Below are 25,418 nucleotides of genomic sequence, written 5' to 3'. Positions count from 1 at the left end.
TCCTTAATTAGTAAATTGCCAACACTCTTCCTCAACCCCAAATTTTCTTTAAAAATGAACAAAGAACTGAATTTAATCCATTTTGCTTTAAATATTTTAAAAAATTTAAAAAGCATCTATAGCATGCAACTCCCCACTCCATTCAAAAGAACTTAAGACGTGTTTGTCCGTCACTTCTTCCAGGGACTCTTTCAAATGTCAATCTTCTCTTTTTGCCCTGTGGTACTTCTGCAAATCGTAAATCTGGAAAAAATGAAAAAAAATTAGATATGATAAACAGTAAACAGTACTATTGTACAAGCTTAACTATGTTTCTCAGCAGCAGTAACTGACTTCAGGCTTAATAAGTATGCTTTATATGAAAAGCACATAAAACAACATGAAACAAAATGTGTATAGATTAACTAAGATCTATTACTGCACAGTTTTATGCATATTATCCTGCAGCAAGTACACAGGACCTTACAGGCAAAATCAATACATCAGCCTCAGTACATTTAAGGGTATTATTTCAGTAAAGATGTTAATGCTTATTTTAATTTAATTCAATCTTCAATAACAGTGAAAGTTAATCTTTTTTAATCAGAGACATAAATTAGTCCTGTTTTCAAGTAAGTTAAAAAGGCTACTGACATTTTTGAAATTCATGTCTTTTCACAGTAGAGTTTTTACAATAAAATATTTGAAAATTTTCTTACTCAAAATAAGTTACTAGAACAAATTCTACTTAGCCTTTGCAAGAACTATTACCAGAAAGCCTTACCAGTGACCTAAGAATTTCATATGTTTGAATGGAAATATGGGTTTGGCATATTGGCATTAATTGTTTATGGCTTAATAAAAGTTTGACCTGAAGCCTGCAGAAGTCCCTAATCTTTATTTAAACTAATACAATTAAAATTTTCTACTATTTCTACTATTTTCTACTATTTCTACTATTATTCTACTATTATTCTACTATTAGTTCCACTTACAGGTTACTGAAATACTGTTAACTACTTAGTAGCACCCCATATCTCAATTTTAGTCCAACGAAGAGACAACAGCCCTGTTCAAAATTTCTATATAAACATCTTAATTTGAAGAAGTTCACCATAAACAATTAACTTTTCCTCTGTTTACTGCCAGCATTGCCTTAAGCAGCCCATGAAACAAAATGATACCAATTAGTTAATTGTGTTTTCATGAATGAGTCTGATTTAATAAACGAAAACATTAGTGCTGTGCTAACCTTGCTGTACTACCAAGAGGTTTAATCATACATATCAGCGCAGAACATATAAATTGAATTATCTGTACTTGGAAGGAGTTAGGCACTCTTTTTGAGAAACTCAACCTTGGATTTTAAAAGAATTTGGTGTCTTACCTATAAAGAAGCAGCAGAGTTTAAAAAAAAAAACATACAGTCTATGATACAGTAATAATCAACATTAGAGGGACTAACAAGCATTTCTTACTTTTAAAATTCCATCGATATATATTACGCCTTATGAAAAAAACATCTTGGGCTAACTGTATTTGGGAAAGTTTATAGGGGATAAAAAAACAAGGCAGAGACTGAAAAAAAGAGAAAGCTGAAGTTTTATAAGAACTGTACACACTTTCAAGGTTAATAAAGTTTCAAATACATCTTATACACTACCTGTTTAAAGAAATACGCTTTATGATTTCAAAATAGAATGTTTTAGCCTCAGAGATATTAGCTAATAAAAAATGATCCAAAGAATAAAGAAACTGCATGAAAGAAACTGAGAAAGGTATTAGGACGAAATCCTGACTCCATTGAAGTCAATAGCAAAACACAGCCATAAATAATAGCTAATTTTCATTTTCTGAATTTTCTGAATTTACTTTTTGTCCTTTGAGAAAAGTATTTTCTAGTCTTTTCTTTTGCATTTTGTTTAAAACTATGTTTATAAAATAGTATTCCCCACAGCTCTTTAAAATAATTCTGGCAAGTTTATTATGTACATTTCAGACTCTGTAAAAGAGAGAAGAGGTTGAAGTTTATAAAATTGGAGAGCTAAAGTTTCAGTATTTTAACGCGGAAAAATATTTTTGAAAAAATATTCTTACTGTTCAAAATACTAATTTAGGAATTTTTACACAAGAAATATATATGCAAATAAGTTCAGTAGTAAGGGACAAGTGCAACTGTTGGGTTGGATTTAACAAGTACTTAGACAAAATATGGAATCTATTCTTACAGATACTCTTGGTTTTGGTAGAGTTACAAATAGAATTTCAGCAATTTCTGCCTGCTTTGCACATACCTGTCACATTTTTTCTTTCTGTCCACAATAATGATGCACATTTTTTTCTCTTTCTAAAAGATTTTCTAGCTCTTTGGGGAAAGTTCAGACTTTGAAGCTCATCTGGATCAACAGAGGCTGATGAATCATACGTGCAAGTGGATGCACAATCATTCAAAGAGGTCTTGTCAATCAGAGTTTCTGGGTTCCTAGATGTCATGTCTCTAAATTCTTCTAGAAAACTCTTAGAACTCTCTGCAGATGTATATTCACTGAAAGATGTAAAGAAATCTTCTTCCAAATTTTTTGAATAATAATCAAAGTTATGATACATCATGAAGGGCTGTTGCTGATCATAAACAGAATTCTTAACATCTAGATGAGCTAAATTTTCATAATCCTTTGGCACAACAAAGAAGTCCTGCTTCTTCCCCACAGTTACATCTGAAGAACATGATTTCTTTCGCATATAACTTGAAAGGTCAGAATTAATAAAATCCTGATGATCATTCAGTGGTGGGATCATGGCTTCAGAATTCACATCAGATGGTCCTGGTGGAGAAAAATTTGAATCATTTTGTTTGGAGAATGAGAAAAATTAGCATATTTCTCCATATTTTTCAGAAAAACAAGATGGCATTGAACATTTAAATTATAATCTATTTCCTCTGAATAATAGATCCTTCCAGGATTAGATAGTTAATAGTCTAATATTCTTTGACATTCACCTAATCTTAAAGGAGATATAATGTAGTAGTAACTGGGACTATCTGTGCTGTTTTTTACCTTTATCATGCAGCTCTAAAGACTGATAATTCTGCTTATAATTTGGATAGGGTGTGTTGAAGATATTCCATTTTTTTGATGGTGATGCACATTTTACTTCTGCTTCTGGTGGAGCAGCAGAATTTAGGCTGTACAAAGATGTGATGTCACTAAAATGCTGAAATCAAAGAAAGATATTTAAGGAGTGTTTATAGTACATGCTTACACTGCAAAATACGGAAAGTTAAACCAGTTGTTACGCTTGTAAGATTTATGTATCATTTTTGCTTGCCAACTGTTTTAAATCTATAAACAGACTAAATAATAGCATATCACTTGAAACACAGGAAAATCCTTACCATAATATACTTTCTTTTCTTTTGCTAGTCCAGGATTGCAAGTAATATTGGTTCCAATGGAAGAAACAAATTAATGGGATCTTCTTCTGTTTTTCCCTCTGTTAACACTGCTATACACATACACAATTGTCATAATAACATGCACAAATTGATATTCAGTGCCCAATTATCTGTTCACTTGATCCTTCATCCTAACTGAATGTTTATGAGCGAAGAAATGGTCTGTACCCACTGAAACTTGTTTCAATGTATTTAGAGGTGGTTAGACATATTTACATTGTGCATTTTGGCTCAGAGGAAAAAGAAATATTGTATGATCTAAAATATTCCCTGGATAGGACAGTTATTCAGAAAAAATGTTTCGGCCACTATATGATTGATTGTGTCACATAACAAATTTCTAGAGGACTGTCAAGAGAAGAAGGAAGCCAACAAGTAAGTGTTTTCAATTTCTTCGCTCATTTTTTAAACTACAATTATTTGCTATATCTAAAGTATCTAAGGCTCTAAATTATCACTGGCAGTTTTCCGAGAATGATGAGCAGATATAGGGAAGTGCAGTGAGTGATACCTGTAACCAATGTGGAGATGGAACAGTTTTCTCCCTTATTCTCTACTGATAAAAGCTTTATATTTTAAAATCTGTTTAGCAGAATATAATCAAGCTATATTTTTCCCAGACTTGGTTCAAGTGAAACAGTAGGAGCACACAGTTCTAATGGCAAAATGGATTCTTTTAGACAGAATTGTTCATCTTAATCTCTAGGGCTTTTTCAAATGTTTACTACTATTAATCTGTGAGAGATGGATATATTATTGTGTAAGAAATACCTAGATAAAAGGAAGGAAGCAAAAATGTTCTGGAAACATTTACTTGGGAAAAATCTTTTGTGATAAGAAAACATACAGGCTTGCATGCTGATAGCATACTTGATACTAAGAAGCATGGACAGGAAGCTGATCAGTGGAATATTTCCAAGTTGAGGAAATGTTCTAATAACCTTCACATGCACATAGTGGTGACCTGACAAAGCCTGCTGAGAATTAGCAGACCTATCAACTTAGATATAAATAATGATATGCTAAAGCAATGACGGTTAGTTCCTCCATTTTTAAAATCATACGAGAAATAGACATGTAGTTTCAGATAAAACCCCACATTATAATAATGTAAAATGCCATTTTGCTACTTAAATTAGTTTTGGCCAACCTTTAAAACTTTTTTGGGAACTTGTGGCAGGAGTTCCTGAAGTTGATCAAAACTTGCAAGAAGCAGCCTCTTCAGTGAAGATCCCTTCTTTAACATGAATTGAGCAACTAGAGGGTTGATACATGGAAAAGTAAGCAGGCATTTCTCTGTCTGGAAGTTGAAGTAATATTGTCAGATTCATATTTGATCACAGTTTCTTTTTTTGTTCCCCTCCCTCTGTTTGCAGAATGACATCTTTCTGAAGTCTTTGGACATACCCTGTATCATAGAAACAGCGTTTTGAATCTGTGCACTTCAGACAGATGTTTCTGACCTGTCACATGGAAACATTGGGTTGGGGGCTTGGCTACAAATCTAACACAGCATCATTTTTGCAAAAGAATATATTTTGCACAGTAGTTTGGTAAAAAAAAGGAAGCACAGCCAAGAGACATTTCTATAATTAAGGATGAAACCAGTCAACCATGTAAACTTGATTTCAAAATGCATTCCCAGATTTACTGAATTCTCATGTTTGTTCTCCATTTAAGAGAATTACTTAAGATAAACTGAGAAAGATGTTTTTGTCTTATGAAACAGTTGTTAGATTTTAAAACAACTATGTGACAGGTGCCAAATACAGTCCCAAGGCAGGTTGAATGTCACACAGAGATTGTCAAGTTGAGAACTGTAGCATTTAAGAATGGCAGATTCCAGTTCGTGACTTCCACAGAGCCTTACACTCAACAGAAGCCAGGATCCAATGCCTTGAACAGAGACAAGACATAACCAATTAGTCTTCTGAGTTTTTAACCAGTATCCTTAGCCTTTGAGTTGGAAAAGCTATAATCCTGTGCTCCACACTTGACAGGTGGTGCCAAAACCTGCTTTAAAGTATTTCTGAGTTCTGCAAAAGGTAAAAAGGATCTTGGCTGTACCAGAGTTCAAACCTATAACACAAATGTGCTTAAAATGCCTCAATCTACAATTTAATTTGAAAATATTAATATATAAGTTAAAGCACATTATATATTTAACTTGTGATTGACTGACCTGTTCCATCACTTATTGTGAATATCTAATACCAACTACGATATGAGAAATTAAGCAAATTCATTCTATTTTTTGCTAAAGTAAGTCTGTAATCAATTCCACTAGCTTCACTAATGGATGAATCTGTTTTTCTGTGCAAGGAAGCCACTGTAGAATAACTTCTACAATTTGACAGTTTTTCAAATTAAGTGCCTGGAATTAAACAACTCTACGCATTAGCCTGCAGATGTGGAAGATAAACTTCTCTGTTGGTTAACTGTGAAAGCACAGGTAGTCCAGGTTGCACCTAATTTTACTGGCTGGACTCATGAGCTGGTGGATGACAAAAACATTATGCCTGTATTTTTACGTTATGTTTATTTTTATATTATACTTGTATTTTAAAGCACAAAGAAAAACAGAAAAACAAAAAAGTACTTAGAACTTTGAGTCTTAGCAATGGGAAGAAAATAATGTAATTTAAGAAAAAGACAAACAAACCTCAGACGGCAAGACAGAAAGCCAGGACTTGTCCAACCATTCATGAGGATTGATATTAGATGCTATCAAAATGTTGTCAGCAATTTGTCGAATTAACAGAGCTGTTTCTTCAATCCCTGGCATAAGAATCACCTAGAATTGACACACAGTATTTTTGATAAGCATATATACTAAGGAGTAGAACTCCAAATGTCTTAACTGGTAGCTAACAAATAGGAAAGCTTAAAAGTTGGCCCTGAACCCAACGGCTAGTAATGCAGAGTCACTAAAGCTGATCCATGCATGTCACATGGTAGAAATCCAACATCTGACCAGTAGTCTGGCTCCAGAGAACACTCCTTATTCATGTAAATCTTATGTAGTTGAAGTTAATTCCACCTACAGCCTTTCATATGTGATCAAGTTCATCAGTATAATATCAGTTCCTAACAAAACAGATAAATATGGGATGCGGAAAATAAAACAAGTTTAAAGAAATTAAGATACTTAAAAATTTGGAAGTAACTTTCAAATGAACTGTTAGCTACACTGCTGTGTATGTGGAATGAAAAAGGCTTTATCTCTAACCTTTATTTAACCAGACAAGTTTAAAATATATTTTAATATGCAAATAAATAAAACATTCACTTATAAAAGATGACTTGTCATGCAAAAGCAGCAAGTTACAGACATCATCTTTGTGAGTCAAATGAAAATGTTTTCCCATTTTTTAATATCTATTCTTATAGATATTGGATGTTTTATTTCTAAAGAAAAAATAAAATAGGTATTTTATCATGGTATATAATAAAAACATGCAAAGTAGCTGATATAGTAGAGAAAAATAACACTGTATTTTCTTCTGCTAAATTAATAAAATACTATTAATTTTAAAAGACTCAAAACTTAGACATAAGAAGAATTACCAAATACTCTACTGATTTATAAAATTAAAAGGACAATATAATCTCTTAACGTCTAGTGGTAAAACCACTGTTTTCAGCTACCATCGAATGTGATTCAACTTGTGCTAGAGGCAACCAGAGTCTTTTCACTGATTTCAGTAGTGCTGAATTAAACTCCTCTATGTATATATGTGTGTGTGTGTACATATATACACATATGTACATAGAGAGAATTATGTTAATCAAGTTGAGCTATTTCGTATTTTTGATGTAGAATGCATATGTTATTAAACATTTTGGAATATCATACAGCAAAGATTAAAACAAATTTGTAAATAGACTATTGAAAAAAATTACCTTTACTTCAAAGTCTTCTGATCTCTGTGCAAATTGAACCAAAGTGGCATAAATTAAGACAAGGTGAAGCACAGTAGCTCCCCTGAGACTGTACCTATAAAACATTTCCATTGGACCATTAATATTAAATATGAACATGTAATAATTCAAAAACACTTGCTATGTGTGTTAATAAATATTTTTCATCTATTGGAATTTAGAATACTAACTACTGTGCCTTCAACATTAATATCTGTGAAAAGAGAAGTAGAATATAGTTAAGCAACTGAATAGTAAAGGATATATTATGAGGAAGAATATGAAGTCAGCCTTCAAGGAAAAAAAGTCTGGCCTGATGCAAAAGGACTGAGAAGACGAAATGAGGAAAGTTATCTTGTTCTTATCTTGTTGCAGCTTGCTATAATGATAAATTTTTTAAATAATAGCAAGATAGCAAAATTACCTCTTTTAACTTACTCTGAACTCAGTCTTTCTCTGGAATAGAAGACAATCCAACAGCAGGTATACTGGAGTGATAATGCCATCAGCTTCAATATTACATTATCACAGGATTTCTCATAATTTAGTTCATCTATATTCTAATATAAAATTAATATAAAAAGTAAACACTAAAGAAATTTCCATAGCTGTTGCAACACTTTAGTGTGTATCACTGTACTATATAGAAGTGAGAACAAACATTACTGGTATTAAGACACATCTGGAAGTAAAGAAATCTAGGCTGCATTCCCAATTTGTTTTGTATGACCTTTAAAAAATGAATTGACTGCTTCATGCCTCTGTTTTCCTTATATAAAAATGGAAGTACTACTTACAACTTTTCAGGCTGTTCTAAGATTTTTGAGAATATTAACCATGCAAAATACTGTTACAAGCCTCCAAGGTATTTTCTTAAGCTATGTAAGTCACACTATAGTTGTACTAAATTTATGAAGTACAACATTCCTAAATGCTACCACATGAGAATGTTCATCTGTATTATTGTGCTTACAGAAGTAGTTATGATATTCTTGATATATCTTTCAGGATCAATTATGCTATCTCTAAAGTCATCTGTCTTGTTACATAATAGATTAACAGAATTCAAGTATTACACAACCTCAATCAGACATGATCTTGTTCTGCATTGTATAAACCATTTAAAACTATTGTAAACTGTTACTTACCATAAAAACTAGGACAAACTATTCTCTAGACTTACTTAGATAACTTTCTGAATCAGGAGAAATTATCAGGTACACCAACGAGATTATGTAGCCTTTCTGATATACTTGTTTGGTTATTACAATAGTACTGTATACTACCCTATTGGCAAGCTTGGAAATGCTTTAACAATACTTAGTACAACTCAACTGGAGTTCAAATGTGACATTTCTGAGAAGAAATGTATGTACAGGCAAGAGAGCTTTTTAAACTAGTCAAATGGGCACAGACACACTTTGGGAGATAATGAACTTGGAAATAATTTGTGTTATGACACAATGCATGTATTCCATATAATTAAGAGGAGCAAAAGATATGTTAAAAGGATGCAGAGAAGACTTGGAAGTGACATAACACAGTAGAATTTGGACATACTAGTTTAATTTTTACCTGCAAAAAGACTGCAGTACATTCATCTACTGTTAAAACAACATATTGATCTGTATTTCCAAAGAGCTGTAATGAATGACAACAGCTTCTTTCAATAAAGGTAATGTTGTACCTGTAGAAGTAAAATCTTGTTACTAAATCACATTTTCTTAAAGCAAATAAATAATTTGTAACTTTTAATAAGATTGTACAAAATGTAGAGTGTTTACTCTAGCTTGAGCTCTCTCAAACTCCCAAGTTCACTTTAAGTTGAGACACATTCAAATAATAAACATCAATGTGGCTGAGACTTACTGAAATATTACAAGTTTGATTCAATTATTTGCTAACTGAACAGGGTATTATCTTGACACACGGCCAGTGAGCGTACAAAACAATATGATATACTATGGAAGTTAATTTAAGTGAATAAATCAAGAAAACACACCTATGTTGAAGTTTATGGAGTAGTAATTAAAATCTCCTTAACATCTTTTGGAGTAATTAAAGGTATACTGCATTTCTTTAAAAAGTGAAAATGCTTTAGCAATAGGATCTCTTGATCGTCAGTCCATCTTTTCTAATTAAAACTGTGTCTATTTTTTTCATGATTGTATAGGACAGGGAAAATGAACTGAGTGAAAGTTCCCTATCTGCCATTTGCATGATTCTAAATTTTGCTCACATTTGCTTATGGTTTTAAGGGAGTCTTGACCAATGAAGGGGAATTAGACAACAGAAAACAGGCACACTCTAAATCTGATTCTGCCAGCAGTAAGTTTCATAGAAACTTGATAGACAATGTATCCATAAATTAATAAAAAAGTGTATTATAAGTTTCTCTGAAACTACATAGCTCTTTGCTTCCCTTTTTAATTTTTTCATCAGTGCTAAGAGATCTAATGGAAAAGAACTGTAAAGCATACCTGACTGTTTCACTTCTGGCCAGGCTGAACCGTGAATTTGAATAGCTCAGTATTTAAAAGAGCATGTCAAATTAAATGTGCAAATTTTAAATATTAAACTTATAAATACGTTCAGTGTATTGAACGTAAACTGAATATTAGAAACAGTTCAAAAATGGCTTCACAGCTGACTGTAGGATACAACGAACATCCATAACGGCAAGTCTCTTCAGCAACCTGGTGAAATCAACCATCTACATCTCTGACACTGTTTGGCAAAACTGCTACATCCTCTAGTTCTCTTTTTCTTTCATGATAAAAGGTACTTTTAATAGGTGTTTACTCTTAAGAAAGCAAAATACAAGAAAATGATGTCAAAGGAAATAATGCACATGTGCAAAAAATTTTCAAACATGAAATTTTTGTACAAGTTGAAGGATTATTCAAGATTAAGTTAATAGTAAATCTTTTACATATAAAGTAGTTTTTCTTTTTAACTTATCCTTTCCTGAAATACATGTAGGATCAGAAAATGAGACTGCTTCAGTTTGTATTTTTTTTAGCAGAGCACTGATCTTAAAATTAAAAAAAAGAATTAAAACCAAACTGACAATACAAACTCTTCCAAGCACAAAGAATTATTCAAGGCAAAATATTTTGGGTCCAAATTGTTATTTTTGGGGAAAGATAGATAATTTAAAAAGTTGTTTTGGTTAAAGGTTCCAGCTCATCATTATAATTAACAAATTGACCTATTCTGCTCTGCAGAATGTGAACCAACAGAATTAAGCTATCAGTTTCAGTATAAGAACTTGTTGTCTCTTGCAATGTTAATCCTATAATTGTAGTAACATGTAGACACCTTATAGCCAAATAGATGATGCACGTCCTGGAAAAGGGAAAATAACTATTCATTATAATTAAATAGGTCATTTTCACTCACTCTGATTCCAAAAGCTGAAGGATACCTGGCATGTTAACAAGTCCTTCAGATGTCAGAAATATGTAGGGAATCTGCACTTCCAGAAGAAAGGAACCACAGTGATCCCCTAAAACAGTTTGTATATGTAAGGTAGTAATTTCATAAGCAGAAAATTAAAAAATATATTTTCAAAGATACACCCACTTCATTAAGGATATATCTTTTAAAAAGCAGCTTCTTTTTCATTCCTATAAAAAAAGCTTCAATTTTATGCTTTCTATGAATAAGGCACTTCAGGTTAAGCTGTAACTTTTATTCCTTCGGATCTGCAGCAACTTTCCCTTATAACGAGGAGGGTGGATACAGCTTGCATCAACTGTAAAAAACTTACTAAGACTTTTGTAAAAGATCACCAACCTTTACTACTACCTCTCAGCCAAAACAAAGCTCACCCCACAAGAAAAGCCCCTTCCTATCTTGCTGTACAGTTCAAGAGATAAACTAGTTCAGTTTGCTTAGCCTTCTGTTAGCGTTCAGAATTTGTTACCCATTCCTTTCTGCAGACACATGAATTAACTATTTTAGACAATATGAAATGCTTTGCTTTCAGATCCCAGACCAACTGTTTATGTATTATTGCAATTCTGGAGAGCACTTACCCATTAGTATTGTTTCAGGGAGGATGGTTTTAAAAGTCATGTAAGTAATATTCAGATTTTTGCATAGATTTTTCCAGCAAGAGTTCTCACAGTAATCATATTCCATCACTAATGAGAAGTGTGTCCAAGGGAAATCTGCTCCTATATGCTGATTATGTACAATCAGACAGGAGTATCTACTGAGGCTTAAAAGAAAAAAAAAAAATTAAGAAAATTATGTTCATGTATAACTACCCACAGAACAAAATCAACATATTTTTATTTTGAAGAAGTGTCATTGTTTAAAGCCTATTCACAAAAGAGAAGGTACCTTTCCTGAATTTAAAAACTGTAATTTCCTTTTTTACTTTCCCTTCCCACTCCTATTCTCTACCTTAAATGCTCATATTTTCCTGTAATTTCATAATCTGGTGTTATCACAATGCCATAGCCTTTTTTTCTCATTAAGGAGTCTTTCTAAAATACTTAGGATTGATAGAAGCAGAAATTCCTGTCAGTCCTACATCTAAGCATTTTAATTGAGTTTGGCCAAATTTCTTACCTTTCAGAATGGAGTTTTAGCTCCATATTCTGAAATTTTTACTCTAGACAGGACACTTGCATGGAAATGAAAAGAAGTTTCACTAAAGTTAGCTTCGCTCTACATCCTCAAAAATCAGGAATTTAACTTACCTATTCATGATATCTTTATAACCTAAAAAGGCTCCTTTTTTCTCAGTATTCAAATCTATGGCTTTTAAACCTGCATAAAAAGAATTAAAGCCTTAGTCAAATAAGTGAGCTTTTGCTGGCATAAATCAAAGCATACCAATAAGCAATAAATGTGGAATAACATAGAATATTTAAATTCTATGAGTTACATTGTCTGTCTTGAAAAAGTCCTACATAATTTCAGTTTGTATTGCACAGGCAACTGCAATGATTTGGAGACTTCTATTTTTGAGCCTAAGGAAGAACTAAGACTAAACCAGTTTGTACTCAAGTAATATTTCTGAACAACTTTAAATGGGAAATCAAAGGCTAGTGCAAAATGAAGCATTTTTTGTCCCTTTAAGTTGATCTTTTAAGTTCCTTTACATTGCTTGTATAGTTCAAGTTACAAAAGTATGCCTGGAAGATGCAGCTAATAGGCAGTATTTGAGAAACACAAATGCCTCTCTTCAAAAGTTTAGTTAGCTGGCTTGATCTGTGTTCATAACCAAGTCTTAAAATGTTAAAACAAACCAAATAATTTTCACTAAATATTTTTATAATTAGTGATAGTATTGCAAACATGCCTCTTCCTTTCAAAACATTCTAAAAGATAAGATATCTATCTTTTAAGAGTACAAGAAATTTAACCTTATTTTGAAAGGAAAAGAACAATACAGCATATGACGTTGTTGATAAGGCTCAGTCAAGCAGGATCTATAAAAATGGTTTTAAAAAACAACTATGAAGGAAAGAGTCAGCAGGCTTCATTAGGCATAAATACAGGCTCAAATAATAATCTTACTGAAACTTGTTTGTTCTGTCAGCTGAATCCCTGACATTGAAAAAGCTAGTAGAAAAATTACTTATTGATAAAATGATCAACTGGTCTAAGTGTTGGTTGGCTTAGCAGGCCTGGGAAACAGGAAACCTTTCTGAGTTTAGTAGACTGGTACAGCTTATGCTTACACATTGAACAAATTAACAAACAAGATTAGAAATAGATGTCTAAGGGGAATCATGACATGCATCTACTACTCAGTTAGGATTTTATGTTAGGAAGCCTAGTTAAGCGTTCTGAATTTGCCTTGTACTGCTGTTAGGAAATATTTAAAGAATAAAAATTATGACTATTGCTCAGCAAAAAAAAGGGGGACAACAGACTGAGAGAACTGATGCAATTACAATTAGGCAATGGACTGTCCACACCTCCTATTTGTTCTGTTAAATAAATCTCTTGACTTAACAGATGAGCTATCATTGCTCTTGCAAGACAAGACATCATACTCTTAATCAAGGGAAACTAAAATGGTAAGAAGGAAGAAAAGGAAGATGGAAGAGTCAGGAGACAGAAAACAGTTAGAAAAGTAAATAGAAAGGTCCTTGAGGAAAACGAGTGACACACGAGAAAAACACATAAGCAGGAATGCAGTGAAACACAGAATGAAAAACACTTTTCTCATCTTTCAAAAACACATGTGAAAAACATAATTTACCTTCCACTGTAGACAAATCGTGAATTAGGGCAGCTTTTTCTCTATCCGAATCCATTCTTGTTATGATTAGTATCTGAAAGTAGGCAAGTAAATGAAACTAGTGCTATAAAAATTGTACTTTCAGTGCACATATATCTTTCTTCCTCCTTTGCATATAAAATACAAGACTGACTTAGCAGTGAGAAAAAATATAAACTTAAGAATATTCAGAAAAATAATAAGTGTATATGTGATATTACTACAAGAGTTGCAGAAATGACACTACAAAAGACATCAGTACCTGAATTCAAGAACAAGATATTTTTCTAAAGACATTATACCACATTATTGCTGTCACATTAGGGAGATTACTGTTCCAGTAAAGTGATTATGGGAAAGGATAAGATTTTCAGACCAATCTGATACCTTTATGGACATAAATTTAGAAGACATCAGAAATTTAGCCTGCAAGATGGTAGTGAACTGGAGGAAGGTACTAGATGTACTGCTGAGCTAACTGGCAAGATTTTCCGTATTGTAAATGGAGTGCACTGAATTGCACTGAGTGCACTGCTAAAGATTGTTAAAGATTGTTTTTCTTCTTACTGCTGAAGATGAAAAATTTGAAAAGAATTACAATCTAACAAATTGCAGATACTTTTTAAAAGAATTGCTAGTGGGAAAGAACTTACTCGTCCAACAATTCAAACGACACAAACTGAACTTGTGCTACATTATCACACTATGTAAAGAAGCAGGTATCTTCTGCACCATATCTTCTGTTTCAAATAGGATAATATTTGAACCATCTATGCCATTTTATAGGCCCGTTTCATGGTACATGCCATGGAGCAGATGTTTAAGAAGGCACATGACTTCTAAGACTTTTAAACACAATAAAATTATTTATGTAAATGTTAACACTATGCTAGACCTTGTCACAGAAGAACTTCTGGGTATCAGTCTGTGTGACAAGGTTAAAGCAGGCATCTATTTTCGTATGTAGGTACACAGAACAGACACCTGGCAAACCATTTGCTCTCTTTAAAGCAGAAGTTTTGAACAGCTGCATTTTAAAATTCCAACCTGCTTTTTCATGTACCATCCACCATTGTACTTATTATCTCCCCTTGTGAGCTAGACGATATTTTAGTGATATTCTTTTTCTACATAACAATGTGTACAAATAATAATGAAATAAAAAGTAAAGCCCAGAAGCTTACTTCAAATACGTTTATTCCATTCTGTTGGCAACTTTTTTGCTTGCAAGGCAACTTCCCATTATAATCCTGCATCAATGCAAATTTTGGCTAATAAAAGTATAACCAGATTATCATATTTCACATCACATTAACTAAGGCTGATGTGATGCGATAGAACAGAAAATGGCTTATCTAATGCAATTTTTACTTCTCATTAAAGCAGGAATATTCCTTCTGTCTCTTCTGAGTCATTGAATTCTGTCTCTGAATATAAGTGAATAATGCACACTCTTAAAATCATGAATAAATTTATATATACTCTTAGACTGCCTAAGTACACATGTATGACCTGGTTTAAATCACGTAAGCAGGCCAAAACTGAGGAGAGTTACATGTTTTTCAAAATCAGATCTAGCAGGGTTTAGAAGCAAAAGAAAATTATCATTAGGCTGAAATGCAGATGGTAAAGTTGTCCTATGTCCCTTAGTACAGCATACCCTAGTATGAGAAAGCAAAATGGGTTGCTCTCTAAAGATGAAGCAAATAATGCTAAAGGCAACTTGGAGGGGGTACTGAGAGGCTGACAACAAAAACAATCAACAGCATTTTGCTTTGGCTGCTTCATTTTCATTTTAACTTGCAAAAGGATGTACAGTAAGCTCTTCTATTTTTCTTTTCAGGAAAATTATATCAAAATGTGTCCAAAGCTCTTAGTGCAACTCTTTTAACGGAAAGTAAAGAAGAAGAAAGCTCCAGAAAGGGAAGCATGGAAAGGAACTCTAATTCATGCAAGTAGAATTTTTGTCTGAGTGTTCAGCAGTATAAATTCTATTGCAAACAGCACATTTAAGAAAACATATATTTCCTCTTTTTTCATTATGTGATAAATAATCTATAAATGAAATAATAAACAAGCTGCCACGGCAAATGGCGTTTTGTACCACACAGTATCATCTAAAACGGTCACATATTCAGGAAAAAAAGATACCTCTAGATAACTTGAATTTCCTTGACAACTCTATTTTCAATGCTATAACTACCTTTTATGAGTATGCCTTTTATATAACGTCAGGAAATTAGTCTGATACAGAGGTCAAGCAGAGCTGTCTAGGTGGGATCATGCATACATTCCACTCTGTGCGTGCACAAGTACACAATCTTTACTTGTTTCTAGATTTCTTTGCATGAGAAGAAGATTGAGGCCTTCAAATGGGAAGTTTTAACTTCCAAAAAGCGATGTGGTACAGTATACTTAATGACAAAAAACACCTGCAATACTATGAGATCCTTGCAATGTTAAAACCTTATGTAAGTTATTTCACTCTTCCAGCAAGGGAGAGCCCATGAAGCACAAATCTGTGTTGCTCCTAAAAGAGGTCCTAAACTTTATGTTACCCAGATTTAATAGACAGTGTGAATTAGAAAGCTAATTATAAGACTGTCTTCCATAAACCAGCCCTCGTTGAAAGAAATTGGTTTGATAGTTATTGCTATAGTTTGGCACAGTTTTGTTTGCTTAGAAAATGTGTTTACATTGTTAACCTTAACACTGCATTCTTCTCTACCACTTTGCATGCAATTTAGCATTTGACACCGAAGCTCTGTTATTTTGGGATTGGTTTCATGCTTTTTCTGGCTGCTGTACTGTACAATCTTCAACTGCCTCCAAATTTTATCCAAACAGGATTCTAAGACGTTTTTATAGATATCCTTTGCCTTGGACAAATATCCTGTTAATAAAGCATCAAAAAGAAAAAGAAAGTAATTGTAGTAACAAAAGATATTTGCCAAGATTTCTATCTAACCTACATTTCAAGCTAAAATTTACGTGAAGGTAACTCACACAGAAAAGCTGAAAATTTGATGACTAACCAACATGCAAGAACACTATTTTTAATTAGCTGCATAAGTGACCTTTAGAAAATTGCTGTAGCTCCTACAATATCTGCTGTAGGAGCCCAGGTCACAGAACATCACATTCTAGAGCTGCAGATACCAAAATTATGCTTACACTTAACTAATTCCATAGGGCTTATGCTAAATTACAACTTTATATTCCCCATTCTCAAAAACTTTACTTCACTTGTGGCTTTCAGTAGTCTGTTCATACTATCACAACTACTTCTTAACAGATAGATATCCCTGAATGATGTGTTTGCTGTATAAACAGAGAACAATGCCTGGGACATTTGAAAATGTGTAAACAAAATACGTATCTAAAACATACGTACACTGAATTTTAGCATAACATCACAACATAAGAGGACTAAAGGATATCTCAGAATTTGTTTACTCAGTATCTGGGTGATTTTTTAAAAATTTTTCTCAGATCATTTTTAGTTGTGTAAAGTTTCCTGTGGCAGGTATCTCTGGGATCTGGATGGACAGGTGTTGTGTAATCATGAAACAACATGTAGGAATGCTCTGGCTAAAGCACAATTGCTAACTGCCGAGAAGGAACTGCTCCTTTGTCTCCCTACCATCCTGCTAGTTTGTTAAAGGTTATCTCAGAAAAAACTTCTGCTGAGAACTTTATTCTCATATTTATATACATTTTTCTTCCCATACTTTTATGACTAGAAATACTTAAGTAAATATAAAATCTTCTTCCCGCATCCCTCCGCTTCAGTTTACTACAAATATTTTCCATTTTAAGTCAATTTAAAAAAAATCCTCCTTCAAGGGATAATTCAGAGAGACTAATGTTAGGTGCTCTGAAATGCCGTCGTCTAGTGTGCCTTATTTCCTTCCATAAATACAGAGGGAGTCTAACTTTCCCAGGGCATTCATAAAAGCTGACTTTATACCTTATGAATTTATTCTGATACATCTACGTGAAAATTCACAATATACATATTTGACAAGCATAATATTCCAATTTCAGGTGTAAAATCAGTTGCTAAAAATTTTGTTAACTCAAATCTGATTAAACTTAATAGCAGAAAGCTCAAAAAAGCTTTGGTGTGAGCCTAATGATAAGAATTAAACTCGAACTTCAAAAACCTTATCCCCAAGATGTGTTAAGTAGTATTTCATATTTTGCTTAAAATGCTCTCAGTTCTAAATAATTCATCGTCAAGTAGTCTATGAATATTTTTAGGTAGAAATTGTTCCACCCACTCAGTGGGTGGATTGTGAAAATGAGGGCCTGTCATTTTTTCATGATTCTCAGTTTCCAGACAGAGATTCCAACATAAATTTGTCTTTCTGAGAGACAGTGAAAAACACATTATGTGTGTGGATGAAGTTCCCATGAATGTTTCTTAGGCAGATCCAAGTGAAAACATAAACAGTGAAGTGAGCACACCCACTACCAACACACAATTTGTAGTGAATTCACATCTAAGATAGAACAGAAAAAGGGAAACAAAGGGGTCTGGAAAACATACTGAAGCTATGCTGGGGGTTTACTGATGACAAATAATCACAGCCTACAAACATGAAGGAATAACTGCAGAATGCACACCAAGCATTTGGATTCTAGGTAGTACTTTTCACTTTAAAAAACAAACCTAATGCTGTGTCCAAGCCACATGTTAAAAGAAGGTCTCGAACGGTCACCAACAGATGTACTAGAGCAGCATGTCTGAACAGCATGGTCTCTTTCTCATCTATTTTACCTTTATAAATAGAAGAAACAGGCGTGGTCCATATAAAATTTCAAAAATTATGCTATACATATGTAAGCATCTTAAAAGAAGATCTCGATATTTTAGAATTTATTTAAGCACAATTAAGCAGCTATAAACTTGGAAGGACAGAGGTGATAATGATGGCAAGTGACTATGAAATGGCAGAACCTTTCCCTTGTCATTTGACCTAGAGCAAGTAGCAAACATGGGGGTGTTTTTGAGAGGTGTGTAGAGATAGACAATGTTTGCTGGAGGAGTGGATAACAGTTCCAGTAGGTCTGCCAGTGAATCCCCAGTAATGCATGGATTTCAGGAACGGAAACTTCAAATATGGATGGAAATGGATGAGCCACCTGTCCTTTAGGCCCTCCCTATAAGCCCAGCTGTTCATGTTACTATTTCTCCACCTAACAAAGCAAATCACTAAAATTTTCACTGACATCATCACTCCTTCTAACCAATTTTCCAAACATTACAGAACTCTTCCCAAGAAACCAAATGAGACTCTTTGCTAACTAATAAGCAATTTTAAAACAATGTCAACCTCATATTTCACAGAACCTTTTCATTGAAATTTAAACTATAAATTGTAAATCTACACTTTTTATAGGAGGTGGTTTGGATCCGGTTAGTTTTCACATGTACCATTCCTATTTTCCTCCAATGATCCAAGTGTTTACTTATGGAATCACCTTTCCCACTCCTAATTTGTGTTTCCTGATGAGAATCTTAATAAACTTTGAGAAGGTATATTTGGAGGATGTCTTACATTCTTTGAGTAAATAAAACAATTTATGGGATACAGGGTATTCTATACCCATTCTGAACAAACATGCAAGGATCTTACTAAACAGAGAGGAATTACTACTCCGCAGAAGGAAGGCATTTTGGACAAGAGCAATCATGAGGTAGTGTTATTATCTTACTATCTAGTGTTAGTATCTGTTATTATCTGCTATTATCTAAGAAAGGAAAGATGTGAATGCTGTGGACTAAGTGGACTTAAGAAAAGAAAGTACATTTCAGGATACTAAAAAAAAAATTGGGGAAGATAAATGACTAGAGCTGATTAAGGATTACTCAGAGAAATGTTAGCTAACCCTGAATAAACCCTTTTGTGTACTATGATTAATATAGCTTCTAGTTCAAAAAGACATGTGAAGCACTCAGGAAGGAAAAATCAAACTTTTTTAAGTATAAATTTGGAAGAATTAGTGAGAAACAGACAAAGACCTTGGTGCTATGTTGTACCAAAACAAAGGAAGTGATTGCTCCTCTGTATCAGTGATGGTGCTAAAGCTGAAGGACTGTGTTCAATTCTTGTCACCACTTGCCATAAATATTTAAAAATCAAGTACAGAATACAGAACATTTGGAATGAAAACAACAAGACAGTAAGAAAACATGTTTTATGAAGAAAGACTGGAGAACTTGGTGATGTTCAGTGTAAAAGACCAACAGAGGAATAATAGTCTTCTAATACATCATAATCAGGCTGTGAACAATTGTTTTTTAAGTTCATTGAGGTAGTAAGAAAGAAAAAAAAAATCTTCAAAGTGAGGAGGAATTATACTGGATACAACGCAAGTAGTTTAAAATATGGAAGTTTGTGGACTTTTCTGCACATTTATAAAAATATTCATTAGAAATGGCCTGGATATGTCAGCATCTTCTTCATCTCTCTGTTTCTACAAATCTTCCAGACAGAAAATTCTTCTTTTTCTTCTGTAAGGTTTGCACAGGCCAGACAGGAGAAAAATAAGGTTGGAAAGAAACTAAATAAATGATATTCTCCTCTTTTCTAACCCAGGCTTAGCATTTTTCATTTATTTTCCCTGCAATCATGCAGATATGACAAAAAGTAACTATTAAACAGGAGGAAGTAACAAAAACACAGGTAGAGCTTTTTGTTTTAAATTCTAGCATGAAAAAAAAATACTATTTAAACACTGTTTGATGTATGAGCAACATTTATCTAAACGTTTCTTAGAAATTCAACACTTTTTGTAATATTTATGTTAATAAATGTAGTATTATGGGAACAAATTATTTTGGAAGTAAAAGAACCAATCAATTATTGTATACCCATATGACACACTGCTGAAAGCTTATCATTAATTTATCAAACACCTTGAAACATGTGTTACCAGCTAAACCTGTAATTCCATAAATCCATCCAGATTTTCTACAAACATACCTTCTTTAAAGTGATCACTTATCACTTTCTCCTGCTGTTTTAAGAAAAATCTTGTGTGGTCAAATTTAATATTGATAAAGCTCCAATTTACAGCTGCAAGTATGCCTAGATGTGTCAAATCTTTCAGAATGGGTGCAGCAGCAGCTTCCAAGAGACAGTATGCTTGGCACTGGCTTTCTGGTAATACAATAAAGAAAACATTGCAACAGAGTCTGGATTTTCATACTATTATTGGACAAAAATACATCACTGGACAAAAAAGGCCTGGCAAATTGCAAGGGGCACCTTCTTCTTTGTAAAAGCTGTTACTTAAATAGAAAAACAGACGCTCACAGGGAGCTGCCTGTCACAGAATTAAGCCATTCCTTAAAATGTACAGTTGCATTATTCTATTGATTCCATAAAGTGATTAAACTTCATTTTTAAAAGTTGTAATTTTCTACCCTTGAAACTCCCACTAAGACTCTACTACCTCTTTGTTTTACAAGCTTGTTCTATTTTGTAGTTAAACTTATTTTTAGTCCATTTGATACCCATTTGTTTCTGTAACAGACTTCAAAAGCTCTTCTCCTTCACTGATATTGAACTTCTAATGTCTTTGTTTAGCCAGGCTAAATCAGCCAAGCTCATTGTCTCATCATTCTTTCATGCTAGCAGTTCTTAACAGCTTCTGAGTGGGTATTTTGTTATTCCTTCTAAATCAAAACTGAGTTTTTTGCTATTAGAATCCAAGACAACGAAGTGACAAAGCCTTTAATGCCGAATGAGTAGAAAAGGATGTTCTTTTCCTCAGGGAAATAGGTGAAACTCCTCCGCATCAACTTTTTAATGTACTCACCATTATAGCTAAGTTCATCATGTCAGTAAGATCAGAACTCTATGATTCTTCATTTTCAAGGATATACTTTTTTTTTTTTTAATATCCAACAACTGACCTATACAGTCATCCAGTTTGAATTCACTTAGTCATTGCACTATTTCCTAAGAACATGCTTAATTAATTAGCTCATATTTTTAAGCATTCTTAAGAAAAGGTGCATATAATTACCTCCAGATTTTCATCCCTTCTTGAATTAGGTCAGAAATGCTATAGCATTTTGGAAGCATTGCTGTATTAATGTATCATTTTCTTTTCAAAGCATATTTCTAGTCACATATCTTTACTGTTCTATTGCTAAGAAAAATGCCTGTGTGAAGGTTTCTAACCTCTGTTTTGTCTACAGCTTGTTTTTGAGAAAGATTTCTTTACTTCATGTGCAAGGCTGTGATGGGTCCTTCATTTCAAGGTTAGTCATATAACATTCAAGCCTATTAAATACTATCTTTGCAAAATGTTACTTTTTGACTGCTGAAAAGCTTTTTTTTTTTTTTTTTTTTTTTTTTTTTTTTTTTTTCAGTTGCATTAAAGGAGCCTTGTTCCCCAAAGCATAGAAACAATCATTAAAAAGTAAATTTGCAGCTATTACATGATATTTTATAAACCCATTTCACAATTGGAAATGGATGAAAACAGTGCTCCTGTCTTTTACTGACTGTGTGAAGGAGACTCCCCTTAAGCAAATGTATAATGCGAATGTATTTCCAACAAAACCAATCTATACTAGGCCTAAAACTTTCTTGTACTGGGTGTGCTGGCATTAGGCCTGTAAAATTGTAAAATACCATGGATGAACACCTTCTAGGTACTTCTCCACCATTTATACCGCCCCAAAATGCAAAACTTACCACTCTGAGTGCATATTTCTTGATATAATACTGTGAAAAGTACAGAGGCAAGAGTTCACTGGGTAATGTGCAGTTACCTACTGAATAAAGTCACATTGGATTGTTACTGTTTTAAAGATTCCCTACTAAAATCACTGTTATTCTCCTGCCATCTCTCTTTTTCTCATTTAGGCAGCCAGAGAAAAAATGCAAATTAATAATGTGGAGGAACAAATCGGTATGAAAAGACTTCATGTTAGGTGATTCAGTTTGGGCATAACTCAATGGCAGTATTTTTTAGTCTGCATATGATCTGTATAAAAACCAATATACATCTATTTTGAATGTTTTCGGTCATAAGCAACAGATACTAAGCCTAACAATTTCCACATTTGTTTTGTGTGAGTGGACATGATTTAATATAAAATTCTATTTTACTACAATGCTAATATAAAAATTCTGGATATGCTGTATACCTGATGCTTGAATATTGACTGTGATGCTGTCTTCATCTTCCTGTTCTGTTTTTTCTGTTGTTACAGTCTTGCAAACAGAACTGTCCTCTTTCTGAGCATGCAAATGCTCTTCTTCAAGCTGCAGTACTAAATCATTAAAATATAGGTGAACATTTATATACAGGTATCACAAGAACAACTCAATTAATAAGAAAACTCTTTCACATGTGACTATGCAAATAACTTTTCAAATGAAGTAATTTCAATGGCACATATTACAATTCTTTTCATGAACTTACTTCTTTACTGTCATATGTTTGTATACTCTTATAACTATGATTCAGAGGGTAGATGATGTTTCCCAAGAATTCATGTTATTAGCCTCCTCTTTCTTTGGCCAAAGGCACAGAGCAGGAAAAGGAGCTATTAAGGAACTGTTACTACGGCTCAACAGTATAGCTCTATAGTGAAACTCATATGACTTAATATATAGAGAAAACATGCCTGAGAGCCAGTAAGCTGGTACTAACTATAATGAGCTCGATCAAACTAAGAAAAATGTATCAGTGGTACGCGTAGAAAATTTTAGATATCAGGAGTGACCCAGAAAGAACATGGAAGCTGCAAACGGCAGAAAAGATAAAAGAAGGAAACTGCATATTGAAAAGAACCTGTTCTCACTTCTTACAGCTCTTTCGCAACTCCCTAGTATATCAACAGCTTGCTCCCTTCTTCCTTATAAATATGTATTCACCAGCTATAGCTTTTTCCCATAAAGATGCCTTTGGCAGCTCTACTTCTTTATTTCAGAGAGGGACAGTGGCAGGATAGGTAGCTCTGAAACATTACTATTTTTAGCTGCGAACTCCAGTTTCCTCAGTAAACAAACTGACAGAAGAAAAACATAATCTCAACTTTTTTTTTAGTTTAAGTTAAAAAGCCTTCTTGATTTTGAAAAGCTATACAGGGTTCAAAATTGGGTCAATAAATTATTTTTAGTACATTTCTCCTTTATATTTTCTGAACTATATTATGCAGAATGATATCTTTTAAAAAATAAAGTAAAAAAAAAAAAAGTCTGAGAAGCAATATTGTAATTTCTTTTCTTCAATTAATTTTAGAACCACCCTTTATAAGAATTATTAATTCTTTCAAAGAATATAAAATACATGAAATAAAATACATGATTACATCACTGTGCAAAGAGCTATACATTTGAATGTGTTCTCTACATACCAGACATCACTGATATGCAGTGGGGTCCACCTGTAAACTTATTTTTTTTTAATACTACATTTAACTTGCTTAAACCTCCACAAGCCTATTTGCCTTTTATTTTTAAATGCAACGTGGACAGTTTGCCTTTTAATACATTTGTAGTTTTCCTTTTAGGAGATGAAGTTCTGCTCAGAGCTCACTAAATGGTAACATAAGTCTTCAGTTCAGATATCTTGATCTTTAAAAAGCAGGATAGTTACTTTCTGAAGCCATGGAAGATTTTTCATGTCTATGAGCATCAGTAGCAGATGAATTTTACCCAGAAATAATTTGTTAAATAAGATTATATAAGAACACAGTTATACTGAAGCCAAAGTACTGCTGAAAATTTTTATGTAACAAATTCTTTTTATGCTGGAGCATATACCTCAAACAGACAAAAATAATTGTCAAAAATTTTGCTATATGAAGTCCAAGCCATGCCAAAATTTTTTAAATACAACTTTACCATGGACAGTAAATTTAGAAATGACATGTCTCTCAATATTTTGTTATTTTATTGCATCAAATATTTTATTATATTTATATTTGCATTGTATTTTCTGTTATACTTAATACACTTACATACATACATATATATATACTTAATATATTTATACTTCTTTTATACTTGTGTATACATTTGTATATTTCTGTACAAATTCACTATTATGACATGAAAGAAGGGACAGCGTGCCTCCTCAGCAAGTTTGCTGATGATCCCAAACTGGGAGCAGTGGCTAAGATACCTGAGGGCTGTGCTGCCATTCAGCGAGACATGGACAGGCTGGAGAGTTGGGCGCAGAGGAACCTCCTGAGATTCAACAAAGGCAAGTGCAGGGTCTTGCGCCTTGGAGGAATAACCCCACGCACCACTACAGGTTAGGGGCTGATCTGCTGGAAAGCACCTTTGCGGAGAAGGACCTGGGAGCCCTGGTGAACAAGCTGACCACCAGTCAGCAATGTGTCCTTGAAGCAAAGGAGGCCAATCGTATCCTGAGCTGCTGGAGGAAAGGCATTGCCAGCATATCGAGGGAGGTGATTCCTTCCCTCTACTCAGCCCTGATGAGGCCACATCTGCAGTATTGTGTCCAATTCTGAGCTCCTCAATATAAAAAAGAGAGGGAGCTACTGGAGTGAGTCCAGCAAAGGACTACTAAGGTGATTAAGGGACTTGAGTATCTCTCATATGAAAAAAAGGCTGAGAGTGCTGGCATTGTTCAGTCTGGAATAGAGAAGACTTACGGAGATCTTATCAATGTGTGTAAGTATCTCAAGAGCGGGTGTAAAGAGAATGGGGCCAGACCCCTCCCAGTATTGCCAGCAATAGGAAGTTCTGTCCAAACACGAGGATAAACTTCTTTACTGTGAGGATGACTGAACAGGTTGCCCAGAGAGGTTGAGTCTGA

At 33.6% G+C, this 25,418-nt stretch overlaps 1 protein-coding gene across 1 annotated transcript in view; it reads right to left on the bottom strand.

Moving 5' to 3' along the window:
- Window positions 1–142: 142 nt before the first annotated feature.
- SHOC1 (shortage in chiasmata 1) overlaps window positions 143–25,418 on the bottom strand; it is a 52,256-nt gene continuing 26,980 nt past the window's right edge. Inside the window, exons 13-28 of the mRNA XM_062600236.1 lie at window positions 22,774–22,899; window positions 20,594–20,770; window positions 18,277–18,384; window positions 16,307–16,494; window positions 13,584–13,656; window positions 12,070–12,139; window positions 11,398–11,582; window positions 10,760–10,865; window positions 8,933–9,044; window positions 7,796–7,917; window positions 7,340–7,433; window positions 6,099–6,230; window positions 4,587–4,736; window positions 3,048–3,195; window positions 2,274–2,807; window positions 143–243 (exon numbers count right to left, since the gene is read on the bottom strand). Of these exons, the coding sequence (XP_062456220.1) occupies window positions 143–243; window positions 2,274–2,807; window positions 3,048–3,195; window positions 4,587–4,736; window positions 6,099–6,230; window positions 7,340–7,433; window positions 7,796–7,917; window positions 8,933–9,044; window positions 10,760–10,865; window positions 11,398–11,582; window positions 12,070–12,139; window positions 13,584–13,656; window positions 16,307–16,494; window positions 18,277–18,384; window positions 20,594–20,770; window positions 22,774–22,899 (2,426 nt within the window). The remainder of the gene's footprint in view (window positions 244–2,273; window positions 2,808–3,047; window positions 3,196–4,586; window positions 4,737–6,098; window positions 6,231–7,339; window positions 7,434–7,795; window positions 7,918–8,932; window positions 9,045–10,759; window positions 10,866–11,397; window positions 11,583–12,069; window positions 12,140–13,583; window positions 13,657–16,306; window positions 16,495–18,276; window positions 18,385–20,593; window positions 20,771–22,773; window positions 22,900–25,418) is intronic.

Source organism: Rhea pennata, chromosome Z (genome assembly GCF_028389875.1).
Source record: "Rhea pennata isolate bPtePen1 chromosome Z, bPtePen1.pri, whole genome shotgun sequence".
Lineage (NCBI taxonomy): Eukaryota > Metazoa > Chordata > Aves > Rheiformes > Rheidae > Rhea > Rhea pennata.
The sequence above is the reverse complement of the archived record's forward strand: the minus strand, read 5'-3'. Positions and strand labels throughout refer to the sequence as shown.